The 13,791-nt window shown below is 36.1% G+C and overlaps 1 protein-coding gene across 7 annotated transcripts in view; it reads left to right on the plus strand.

Moving 5' to 3' along the window:
- The window catches only part of SLC44A5 (solute carrier family 44 member 5), a 419,902-nt gene that overhangs the window by 320,055 nt on the left and 86,056 nt on the right, over positions 1-13,791 (plus strand). For 6 of the 7 annotated variants that reach the window (XR_004276315.1, XM_032302977.1, XM_032302974.1 and 3 more), the window contains one exon: positions 1,829-1,913. Coding sequence is in view for 5 of the 7 variants with exons in the window: in XM_032302977.1 (XP_032158868.1) it covers positions 1,829-1,913 (85 nt within the window). In the remaining 2 variants the exon portion in view is untranslated. Of the gene's footprint in view, positions 1-1,828; positions 1,914-8,655; positions 8,691-13,791 lie in introns of those variants that run through there. The other variant, XM_032302978.1, reaches the window with a different exon arrangement.

The raw sequence follows: 13,791 nt of genomic DNA on the forward strand, positions 1-13,791 counted from the left end.
TCACCACGCCCCCAAAAGTACCCCACTTGTGAACATGCCTTTCATTGGTTTTGCTTCCTTCCCACTTATGCTTCCTAGAATTATCTCCTAAATTAACCTACCCACAGCAAAGTCCTTATCTCCGGGATTTACGTCTGGGAAACCTAAAATAGGAACTAACATTACCAAGTCCATATTGCATGCAAAGCACCATGTTAGGTATTATACTTTATTATCTTCTTTCATATTCTCAACATTCTTATAGGATTTGGTATTATTGTGCCCATTTTGTAGCAACAAATTAGAAAGCCAAAACTAAAACAATTAAATGACTTGTTCAGTGTCATAAGTATATTAAGAAGCCAACCTAGCAATCTAAATACTTCTTTATGTGCCATTTCTGAGTTAATATTTGTATAGGAAAGGAATAAAATATTTCAGGATAAAAGAAAAATATTGCAGGAAATAGGTAAAAGTGGACCTCTTAGCTTTAGTTAAAATGTGACTCAAAAAAAAAGACATAAAAGCAGAGTATAATGAAATAGCATCCAGAGACATTGGCCACTGAATGCTTAGATGACATTTAAATGCTTTCTTTGCAGTCGACTCTCTTTGTTCTGGGAAATACAGACAGGAAGATAAGGCAGCAGAGGACTGCCTGAGTGAATCAGATTTTATAAGACTGTGTTAGAAGATGAAACCTATTTGGCTCTATGACATTGAAGAAAGAATGAAACAAAGACTTTTCTGGGTACTTAGATAGTAACAGGAAAGACTTGGATGGATGAGAAAAATTATTGAGAAAAATTTCTCTTCCATATTAAAATTCTCATTCAGAATTGATTTTTTTTATCTTCCTGAGTCACACAGGCCATGGACGTGAGGGTGATTGAATTATTACATGAACTGTCAAATCCAATAAATGTGAGTAAGGAGATAGCTGGGCAACTGTTAAAGGAAGCAAAGGAAAGAGAGATAGGTTTTCCATCTGCAGAGGCAAGTGTTTTCAGATGGCTAGTGCATTTTCTAGATTTTTAGGAACTATATAAATCAGACTGAAAAAGTTAGAAACATTCAGTTAGAATTAGATGGTACTATTTAGCTAATGCCTGTTACTTTCTGTCATTCTATATCCTCGCTGTCAGTCAAGTTCATAATTCTTGGAAAATAAAGGTGATGAGTTTATATGATGTAAAGCCCAGCATTTTCTGAGAAAACAGAATCAAGCCTTCAGTTTTCCTTAAGTTTGAGAACACTTGATATTTATACTAAGCGTTGAGATTATCTGACAAAATGCAGAAAAAAATCTTTATTCTATATTGCCACTAAAGTTGCTGATGTTTGCCTTTCATAATGGCACATAAAGTCATAAAGAACTAGTCAATGTGAATTGGGTAATACAGTTTCATTCGGTTGAATTTTTAAATGGTTTTCACTTATATATAACCCAAAAGAATTACATCATAATATTTACTGTAAATTTATTAGCTCTGCTATGAAGCCATTTAGTTTTAAGCCCTAGAAAAAAAGTGACTTCTAGCCAACCAAGCATTTGTAGTGTGCCCTCTAATTCACATTCTAATAAATGTCATTTTCTAAGTGCATTACCTCAGGTTTTGGCTACAACCCAGATGAGTCCTGAGAGATTAAGAGAAATGTGTTTTCTGACTGATTCATCCATATTTTATTTTACTTTTCATTAAGAAATTACTCTTTGAAGAAAATCAATAATCTCCTGTGACTGAGGGGAGAGGTTAGTGTGTTGCAGTCATGCATTCTAATTTCTCAAATCAGACTGCCTTTAGTCAGCTGTCGCTGATAGAGTTTTTGTCCTTTCTTGTTCCTGCAGCCTGGGTACATGGAGACCCCAGGAGAGTGGCCTACCCTACAGACAGCAAGGGTCACTTTTGTGGCCAGAAGGGCACCCCCAATGAGTGAGTATGGCTGCCTTTCCTTTGTCTGATATTACTGTCTAAGGGGGAGCCAAGAAATTGTAACTGAACCAGCGTGAGCTCACTCCTTGGTGAGTCTCAGGTAGAAACTACACCAGGTGAGTTGTCACACAAAGGAAACTTTATTTGCACTAAATAAGTTGATCACAGGAAATAAAGTTGTAACTCTCTGAGCAAGGATGAATGGGTCCCTTTTATTTGAGGTTAGGATGAATATTTAGATAGGAAAGCCTTGTCATTGTATGCAGAGATAGGTATAAGGTCATACCTGAACCTTAAAGAACTATGCCTAAAGATATATATATATACTTTTGAGATATATATCACATGGTATGTAAATGAGGCTCATGCTCCATCTTGGGCAGAGATTTTAGTATTACATTGAAGTAAAGGTAATTGAAGGTCATTCCAGAGGTCACTCCATGTTCCATCTGTGCAGAAGTGAGTCAGGGTTTAGCTCAAACTGGCTTGGTGGTCTGGGCCACTGGAGCTCTTCCTCAGGCAGTCATTATTGCTTGAGGTAGTTTCAACGTCCATCATGAGACATTATGACCATAAGGTCCTTTGTCTGAGTTAAGAGCTAAGTTGGGAAGAAGAGCTTAAGGAAAATGTGGGACAAATGTTGGTGGGTACAAGCAGGTGAGCCGTAATGGCCAGGACTTGGGGTCTCGCTGGTGAGAAAATAATTTGTACAATAATCCTACTAGACTTTGTAGGAAGATTGAAATTCGAAAAGAAGTTTTTCCCACCAGTTTTTCTTAGATACCTTTTATAAGCAATTGGGAAATTTCATACCATATGACTTAGGACAAGTTGTCATTGTTATGCAGCATTTATTAGAATGCATGAAGACTCTGCTTAGTAAAAGTATAATTATAGTGGATGAATTGGATGAGTGATTTTTATCAGAAACCATTTTTTAAAATGCCTTATGAAATAGGCTTTTGGAAGGCTGAGTTCTGACTAGCTAAACATTACAGTTAGAATTGTTTTTGCCACAGTGCCTACTGGCAAATCACTTCGCTTTTGAAAATGTGTGTCACCCAGAAGTCTTCAGTGAGTGGTAGGCTTTTCAGGGCTTCTTGGTTACCACAGATAGTGACTCTGACTAGCTTAAATAAAGGAGGATGTTCTATCAAATTCCTTTCTAATGTTAATCATAACAAAAGTTTCCAATTTCCGAAAGCAAGTTTTCTATTTCTTTACCCTAAAAAAACAAAATAAAAACATAAATTTCACATTTTTAGAAACTCTCCTCTCCTTTCCCACTGGTCCATTTCTTTTCTGGCAATACCTGGGTTTTTACTAGATCTCCTGGTTCTTCATAGCTAAATCCCATTCTGTAAAAGTTAGCATTGAATAGGTAAAAAAAAAAAAAAAAAAAATATATATATATATATATATATATATATATATATATATATATATATTTTATATTTAGCAACCCTCACCTCTACCAAAAACAACAAAAATATAAGTCCCAAAACATTTTTTGTGTGCTTTCGTGTGAACGTTTGTTGTGTTCAGTCTGTTGCCCACCCATAGCTTTGGAGCTTATTATTCCAAGAGATACAAATTTAAAAAATAGATTCAGGAAAGTATTAAAATTCACAGAGTAGAATTATTACAGATGATCGAGAGAAATTAGAAATTTGGGCAGCAGGGTGGGTGAGGATCAATCCTTAATCATATCAGATTGAGTTTATGACAGAGGAGCGAACTCCTACAAAATGTCCTCGTTGCCCATTGGAGACTGGACTAAGTCCTCATCTAGAGCGGTAATTCTTATTTTAACCTCAGTAACTCAGAAAATCCTAGACATTGCCAAAAAACTTTTACACTATGAAGGACAAAGAAAGCACCAGATGGTGTAAAAAAAAAAACCAAAACATACAACTGTCTAAATCTCTAGTTCTTAAAATAGGCTATTTTTAAAAGGATCTGTGTAACAGTAAGTTTTCTAGATCTAAGCCAATGACCTACTTATTTCCAACAAAAAATGGGATACAAATTGCAGCACCTAAAGATCATTCAAAGACAATCCTAGTGTAACACAGACATGTGCATTAACCTATGATTTATAACAACAATATATTGGAAACTCTACAGATATCCAGAAATGTGTGGATGATGATAAATTATGATACCTCTAATGTAATGGAGCCATTAAAAATTATGTTTATGTTTTTAGGAGGTAATTCTGTTGATTTTTTTCCATTATAGTTTTTAGATTTTTTTTTGTTTTGTTTTTTGTTTTTTGTTTTTTGTTTTTTGTTTTTTTTTTATTTCCAGCATAACAGTATTCATTATTTTTGCACCACACCCCGTGCTATGAGTTTTTAGATTTTTAATTGTTATGTTGGTCACCATACAGTAGTACATCATTAGTTTTTGATGTAGTGTTCCATGACAAATTGTTTGCATATAACACCCCGTACTCCATGCAATCTGTGCCCTCATTAATACCCATCACCCAGCTCACCCATCCCCTCAACGCCCTCCCTTCTAAAACCCCCAGTTTGTTTCCCAGAGTATATAGTCTCTCATGGTTTGTCTCCTGCTCTGATTTCTCTCCCTTTGTTTTTCCCTTCCTTCTCCTAATGGCCTCCATGTTATTCCTTATGTTCCACAAGTAAGTGAAACCATATGATAATTGACTTTCTCTGTTTAACTTATTTCACTCAGTATACTCTCCAGTCCCATCCGTGTTGATGCAAAAGTTGGGTATTCATCCTTTCTGATGGCTAACTAATATTCCATTGTGTATATGGACTGCATCTTCTTTATCTATTGAAAGGCATCTAAGCTCTTTCCACAATTTAGCTATTGTGGACATTGCTGCATTGAACACTGAGGTGCATGTGACACTTCTTTTCACTATATCTGTATCTTTGGGGTAAATACACAGTAGTGCAATTGCCGAGTCATCGGGTAATTCTATTTTTAATTTTTCGAGGAAATTTCACGCTGTTTTCCCAAGTGGCCGCACCAACTTGCATTCGCACCAACAGTGTAAGAGGGTTCCCCTTTCTCCACAACATCTCCAATCTTTGTTGTTTCTTGTTTTGTTGATTTTTGCCATCCTAACTGGTGTAAGGTAGTATATCAGTGTGGTTTTGATTTGAATTACCCTGATGGCTAAGGATGATGAACACTTTTTCATGTGTCTGTTAGCCAATTTTATGTCTTTTTTGGAGAAGTGTCTGTTCATGTCTTCTGCCCATTTTTTGACTTGATTATTTGTTTTATTTTGGGGGGGGTATTGAGTTTGAGAAGATCTTTATAGATCTTGGGTATCAGCCCTTTCTCTGTAGTGTCATTTGCAAATATCTTCTCCTATTCTGTAGGTTACCTTTTAGTTTTGTTGACTGTTTCTTTTGCTGCGCAGAAGGTTTTTGTCTTGATGAAGTCCTAATAGTTCATTTTTGCCTTTGTTTCCCTTCCCTTTGGAGAAGAGTCTTGCAAGAAGTTGCTGCAGCCAAGGTTGAAGAGGTTGCTGTGTGTGCTCTCCTCAAGGATTTTGATGGATTCCTGTCTCAGATTGAGGTCTTCCATCTGTTTAGAGTTTATCTTTGTGTAGAGTGTAAGAGAATGGTTGAGTTTCAGTCTTCTGTATATAGCTGTTCAATTTTCCCAGCACCATTTATTGAAGAGACTGTCTTTTTCCCATTGGATATTTTTTCTGCTTTTTCAAAGATTATTTGACCATAGAGTTGATAGTCCATATCTGGGCTCTCTATTCAGTTTCATTGGTCTATGTGTCTGTTTTTGTGCCAGTACCATACTGTCTTGGTGATCACAGCTTTGTAATGTAGCTTGAAATCAGGCAATGGGATGCCCCCAGCTTTGTTTCTCTTTTTCAGCATTTCTTTGGCAATTCAGTGTCTTTTCTGGTTCCATACAAATTTTAGGATTGTTTGTTCCAGCATTCTGAAAAATTGCCATTGTTATTTTGATTGGGATAGCATTGAAGGTATAGATTGCTCTAGGCAGCATAGACATGTTAATAATGTTTATTCTTCTGATCCACGAGCTTGGAATTTTTTCTATCTTTTTGTGTCTTCAATTTCTTTCATGAATGTTCTCCTAAAGTATAGATCCTTACCTCTTTGGCGAGGTTTATTCCAAGGTATCTGATGGTTTTTGGTGCTATTGTAAGTGGAATTGATTCCTCTGATTTCTCTTTGTACAGTTACATTGCTAGTATATAAGAAAGCAGCTGATTAGTTTCTGGATTTTGTGTCATGACTAGAACTGCTTTCCTACTCTTGAAAATAACATTCACCTTTATTTCTCTAGTATTTTTGTGGTTCCCTTAATTTTATATTTAAATTTCTAATCTACTTAGGATTTCTGTTTTGTAAATGGACTGAAGTAGGAATCCAAATTTTTTCTAACTGCAGATGCAATTATCTGAGAATAGTTGGTAGTTGGTTGAGCAATATGTTTTGCCCACTGATTTCTGATACCATAACTATCATGTAATAATTACATAATACATGATAAATTTATAGTTTTAAGCATCTCAATTGTTTTAATTCTTATAATAAATGTATATTAATATGAAAATTTATGAAGGAGGTTTAAATGATGGTTAGTTTTTAATTGTAAATGAAAATATTTATGAGAATGTCAGATTTCAATCACTTAAACAGTGTGGAACTATCATAGAAATAGGCAGAAAGAAGTAAATACATTTATAAATATAAATTTGGAATGTGATAAAGGTAGGATTTTGAATCAGTAACAAAGATGAATTGTTAAATAGTACTGGATTAATGGAAATACTATTCAAAAATTAGATATTTATCTCCTACTTACACCAAAATGAATACTGAAACACTGAAGATTTTGTACATAAAATATACAATCAAAGAAGTAACAGAAGAAAACATAGAGGTATGTTTATAGAATATGGGTAAGAAAGTCTATCTAAAAATATATTGCCACTGTGTTACCACTTAACTCATTGTATACAAAGTTAAAAGATAAGTGGCAGTCCAGAAAAAAATATTTTCAATGTATGTATCTAACAATGGGTCAATAGCTTTATTATATGAACTGCGTGACAAAATCAAAGAGGAAAAGAATAATTCAGTATCAATTCTGCCAAAAGTCATAAACAGAAAATAATGTAATGGCCAATAATCATACAAGACACTGTTCAACTATAGTTAAAGAAATGCAAATTAATACTTTTTTTGTTTATTAGGTTGTCAGATTTAAAAACATTAAAATTTTACAGTGCTAAACAGTAAGGGGGGGAAAGCATCTCATTTTCCACTGTGGAATTAAATATAATATATGAAATGAAATATAATATTTATCAAAACTGTGGTATCTAAATGTGGTGTTTCCCTCTCAGGAAAAGGAAGGGGGGGGCACCAGATGTGAGGCTACTATCAGGTGGAAGCCAGTGGTGCTGGCAGTAGCAAGAATTCACCTGAGGCAGGGATGCTTGAGTGGCTCAGATGTTTCGGCATCTGCCTTTGGCTCAGGTCATGATCTGCAGGTCTTGGGATGGAGCCCTCCAACAGGCTTCCTGATCAGTGGGGAGCCTTCTTCTCCCTCTCCTTCTGCCCCTCCCCCTGCTGTTTATTGAATACATCTCAAGAGAGCTGCAGGCCAGACAGATCTGCAAGGAAGGTAGTGAGTGGGGGCTGTTTTTAAAGGGGAAGGTGAGGAGGTATGGAAACATGAACTTCCCTGTTTTGGTAACTGTGGCTGGTTGTAAGTGGCCCATGGGTTATCTCTAACCTATGGACCCTTTGAGGTGGGTCCCCTGATGGGCCTGTTGTATTCATTCAGCCAGGGTCACTTTGGGCCCTTCTGCCTTGATCGAGTTTCCGTTGCCGAAGCCTGTTGTCTAAAAGTGGCTTCTCCGAAATACTCATCAAATTTGTATGTTTTTTCTGATTCAGCAGTTTTCCTCCTAGAAGCTTATCTAGTGGAAATTTGCATAAAATTTCCTAATGTTACAGTGATACAGGTACTATGAAATAGTAGTAATAAAGTGGGAACAGCTTACATGACCATCAATAGAGATTAATTAAATAAATTATAGAACAGTCCTATGATAAAGCGTTGCATATTTACCAGTCCTAAAAACCTTGAACATAAACTGGTAAAATATCATTAAAATAACACACACACACACACACACACACACACACACACGCACGCACACATTTCTGTTGTAAAATGAAATGCATCTATGTTAGGATGTGTAATTAATTTAAGAACCCCAAACGAAACAGTCCAGGAAATTCTTGTTAGATTATAACAGAATATTTGTACTAAGTTAGTGTCACGATGTACTTACAACAACTTTTAGATTCTCAGCTCTCAAAGACCTTCCTTATAACTAAGCTTAAATTTCATGTTTAGAAATGGCATGATAATATTTGGGACGTAGAGTTTGTCCATTTTGTGTTTTGTTTATCCATGCCTAACCAAAAAGACTCTTGGAGAAGCACTGGAGTTTTCTAAAATGTTGAAACAGATAAGACAGAGACCTCAAAGGAAAACAGAGTTCTCTGTTGATGTAACTTTCTCTGCCTATTGAGTTTCAGGGAAGTTATTCCTGATACTTGCATATGTTCCTGTTCTTTGGGATTTCCACTCAATTGATTTTGATGCCACCTTCTGGCTACTACAAAAACTTCAGCTTATAGAAGTGTTTTGAACATGTGGACGCAGCACAGTTACCAAATCAGAGGGAAATACCATCCCTAGTATGTGATTCAGTTAGAGACACAGGTAAGATTAAGAGCAAAACTCTTCCATTTAAGTTTTGGCATCTAAGTCAAGCAAGAAAACTTGTCTTCAGTTTACTTTAGAACCTCTCCTAAAATAGCAAGAAATTCTCACCAATTTGTTGGAACACACTACAAGCCCAGATATATTACTTGATTTAATTTTAAAAATCTATATTGATATAACAGGTATAATATAGACATGTAAAGATAAACTGAATATTAATGAAAAGCTTATAAAGGCAATAAAAGCAATGGTTTCCTGTCCTATGACTCCTTACTGACAATTTCAATCCAGAGACCCTCTCTTCTTTCTCTGGTTCACTTAGTGAATTCAGGCTGCTGTAACAAAATACGATAGACTGGGTGGCTTGTGAATGACAGAAATTCATTCCTTACATTTCAGGGGACTGGAAGTCCAAGATCAGGGTGCCAGTGTGGTCAGACTCTTGGTGTGGGCCTGTTCCCCAAGGTGCAGACAGAAGTCCTCACTCTGTATCTTCAAATGGAGGAAGGGGTTCGAGAGCTCTCTGGAGTCTAAGAACATTAATGCTGTTCACGGGAGCTCCACCCACATGACCCATTCACCTCCCAAAAGTTCTGCCTCCTGGGATTATCACATTGGGGGTTAGGATTTCAGCATATGAGTTTGTGGCTAGACACAGGCATTCAGTCTGTAACACTGGCCTTAGTTCTCTGGTGGTTTTTTGCATAACTTTAAGTAATATGCTTATTCTTTTGTTCTGTGCTTTATTAATGTTAGAAATATGCATTAAAAAAAACTATTCATTGCCAGCCTGCTATGAAAAATGAAGATCGAACTCAGGATCTTCCCCTGATCCCTTCGTCCTCCTTTGTTTGCAGTTAGATTATTACCTTTAGGTTTTCATATGGTTGCTTCTGTGACTTTAGATAGTGTACTAACACCTCTATTTCTTGTTCCATTAACTTTGTCAGTGTTTTGATTCCTCTTTATATAAAAGGAGGATATTATCCGGCTACCCTTCTCTCCCTTCCCCTTCCACTTTCTGTATTTATCTTTTATGTAATCAGATTTGTTATGATGTTCAGTTCCACAACTTTAACAGGACCTTTCTTGTTCCACTGGTAGGTTGATTTTAGAAGTTGGAAACAAAAGACTTTGGGTTATAACTCTGTAAACTTTATTCAATACCAGGCCATAACAAAGTCAGATCTTTTGCTTTATTAGTGGCTTAGTATCATCCCACATTTTAGTTTGCTTTAATTATATTTTGTTTGCCAACAAGTTGTTTTCCTTAAAAATTTTTTAACTGGCCTATAGTTGACTTATACTGTTACCTTTTATGTAATATAATGTGTAATTATATGTAAAAATGTTGACATACTGTTTCGGGTGTGCAAGGTAGTGATTCAACAACTGTATACATTTCCATACGCTCACCATGTCAAGGGTAGTTACCATCTGTCCTCAGAGAAAGTTATTACAGTATTATTGACTCTATTCCCTATGCTGTGCTTCTCATCCCTGTGACCTATTTATTTTATAACTGGAAGTATATACCTTTTAATCCTCATCTGCCTATTTTGCCTATCTCTCTGCTCCTATCCCTCTGGCAACCACCAGTTTATTCTCTATATTTATGAGTCCGTTGCTCTTTTGTTGTATTCATGTGTTCACTTGTTTTGTGGCATATAAACATAATGGAATATTAGCCATTAAAAAGGAATGAAATCTTGCCATTTGCAATAACATGGGTGGAACTAGAAGGTATTATGTGAAGTTTTTAATGAACAACCTTTATCAGGACCACAAGTTTTGCTACCCAATCACCCCATTTTTCAGAGGCCCTTTTTTTTTCTGAAGACAACCCTGCAGAACCTCTGTCCTTTTGTTTCACTCAGGACCTGGTAAATTTTAGATCTACTGCATAACTTTAATTTTGGGACCTGTCTACCCCATTAGATTGGATCCTGATTCTAGAGTTGCCAGATTTAGTGAACAAAAACACAGAATGCCCACTAAAATTTTAATTTCAGATAAACAACAGACACTTGTTAAAGTATGTACATGTCCCAGGTACTGTTTCCTGTTTGCCAATTCATATTCCTTGCTGACACCCTTGTTTTGATGGAGAACATTCTCGATATTCCTAGGAAAAGAAAGCACAGGAAGTATATTTCCCGAGTCCCTAGAAATACTTTTGTCTCTTTATAGTTAATTGATGGCCTACTGAAAGATTTGTACTATTTTATTTTATTTTATTATTTTATTTTATTTTATTTTTTATTTTATGTTATTTTATTTTATTTTTTATTTCTTTCCAGTGTTCCAGCATTCATGGTTTATGCACCACACCCAGTGCTCCATGCAATACCTGCCCTTTTATACCCACGACCAGGCTCACCCAACCCCCCACCTCCCTCCCCTCCAAAATCCTCAGTTTGTTTCTCAGAGTCCACAGTGTCTCATGGTTTGTCTCCGCCTTCAATTTCCCCCAACTCACTTCTCCTTTGAAAGACAATTTTTGTCAGATATTTGAAGACATTTTTTTCAGTGTTTTTGAAGTCCAGTATGGCTAATGCCAGTCTGATTCACATACGTTGTGGTGACATTTTTCTTTTTGGAAAAGACATTTAAAATCATTTCTTGGGCACCTGGGTGGCTCAGTGGGTTAAGCCGCTGCCTTCGGCTCAGGTCATGATCTCAGGGTCCTGGGATCGAGTCCCGCATCGGGTTCTCTGCTCCGCGGGGAGCCTGCTTCCTCCTCTCTCTCTCTCTGCCTGCCTCTCTGCCTATTTGTGATCTCTCTGTGTCTAATGAATAAATAAAATCTTTAAAAAAAAATAAAATAAAATAAATAAAAAATAAAATAAAATCATTTCTTTTCCTTAGTGTTTTGAAATCTCACAATGTGACATAGAACTTTTTCTCTTCTTAAGTTCTTTTTTTCAGTCCTGAGTCTGTCAATTCTGGAAAACTAGGATTCTTATTAGCCCTGGAAAATTTTCTTCAGTTATTTCTTTGCTGTTTTCATTCTTTCCATTTTATTGGTTGTCTCTTTGGAATTCTGTTATTCACACCTTGGACTTCCTGGATTAATTTCTTTTCTTTTTTTTTTTTTTCCACATTTTTATTTAAATATCAGTTGGTTAACATACAATGTAATGTTAATTTCAGGTGTAGTTTAGTGATTCATCACTTTCTATAATACCCAGTGCTGCTCACAACCAGTGCCCATTTAACCCATCCCCCCACCCATCTCCTCTCCAGCAACCCTCAGTTTGTTCTCTATAGCTAAGAGTTGGTTTTATGGGTTACCTCTCTTTTTCCCCCTTCTGTTTATGTTTTGTTTCTTAAATTCCACATAGGACTGAACTCATACAGTATTTTTCTTTCTCTTACTGATTTATTTCACTTAGCATAATACTCTAGTTTCATCTACTTTGTTTCAAATGGCAAGATTTCATTCTTTTTAATGGCTGAGTAATATTCCTGTGTGTGTGTATGTGTGTGTGTGTGTGTGTGTGTGTGTATGTACACACACCCCAAATATTCTTTATCCATTAATCAGTTGAGGAGCATTTGGGCTCTTTCCACAATTGGACTATTGTTGATAGTGCTGCTATAAACATCGGGATGCATGTATCCCTTCAAATGAGTATTTTTCTATCTTTTGGGTGAATACCTAGTGGTACCATTGCTGGGACATAGACTAGTTCTATTTTTAACTTTCTGAGGAGCCTCCATACTGTTTTTCAGAGTGGCTCCACCAGTGTGCATTCCTACCAACGGTGTAAGAGTGTTTCCCTTTCTCCACATCTTTGCCAACATTTGTTGTTTCCTGTGTTGTTATTTTTAGCCATTTTGACAGGAATGTGGTGATATCTCACTGTAGTTTTATTTGCATTTTTCTGATGAGCAATGATACTGAGCAACTTTTCATGTGCCTGTTGGCCATCTGGAAGTCTTCTTTGGAAAAATGTCTGATCATGTCTTCAGCCCATTTTTTAACTGGATTATTTGTTTTCTGAGTGTTGAGTTTGATAAGTTCTTTTTAGATTTTAGATACCAACAGTTTATCAGATGTGTCATTTGCTAATATCTTCCTCCATTTCATTGATGCCTTATAGTTTTGTTGATTGTTTCCTTTGCTGTGCAGAAGATTTTTATCTTGATAAAGTCCCAATAGTTCATTTTTGCTTGTATTTTCTGTGCCTCCCGTGACAGGTTTAGTAAGAAGCTGCTACAACTGATGTCAAAGAGGTTATCATCAAAGAGGATTTTGCTGGTTTCCTATCTCACATTTTAGGTCTTCAATCCATTTTTATTTTTGTGTATGGTGTAGGAAAGTGTCCAGTAAATGACATTGCTTATGGTTTTCCCTATCCATTCAAGAGTCCCCTTTTTTTTGTAGGGCTGGTGTAGTGGTCATGAGTTCCTTTAATTTTTGTTTGTCTGGGAAATTCCTTTTTTCTTTCTATTCTGTCTGATTGTCTTGCTGGATAGAGCATTCTTAGTTGCAGGTTTTTTTCTTCAGTATTTTGAATACATCATGCCAGCCTCTTCAGGCTTACAAAATTTCTGCTGAAAAATCAGCTGATGGCCTTATGGGATTTTCCTTGTATGCACCTGTTTTCTTTTGCTGCTTTTAAAATTCTCTACCACTACTTTTTGCCATTTTAATTACTATGTATCTTGGTGAGGACCTTCCTGGATTGATGTTGATGGGGGTTCTCTGGGAGTTTTGAATCTAGATTTCTGTCTCCTTCCCCCAGATTTGAGAAGTTTTCACCTATTATTTCTTCAGATAAATTTTCTAGCTCCCTTTTTTCTTTGTTCTCTTTCTAGGATCTGTATAATGCAAATGTAGATACACTGGATGGTGTCACTGAGGTCCCTAAGTCCTTTTTCATTTTGTATTATCGTTTTCTCTCACCTGTTCAGGTTGATTCCCCTCTATTAGTCTGTCCTCCAGATCATTATTTTTTTTCTCCATCTCCTCTAGTCCACTATTTATTCCATTTAGTTTTTTTTTTAAATTTTTGTTATTTCTTCATCTCTGGTTTGTTTTTGTTTTCTGTCTCTGTTGAGGGTCTCATTGAATTCCTCCACTCTTTTCTCA

This window comes from Mustela erminea, chromosome 10 (assembly GCF_009829155.1).
Source record: "Mustela erminea isolate mMusErm1 chromosome 10, mMusErm1.Pri, whole genome shotgun sequence".
NCBI classification, from domain to species: domain Eukaryota; kingdom Metazoa; phylum Chordata; class Mammalia; order Carnivora; family Mustelidae; genus Mustela; species Mustela erminea.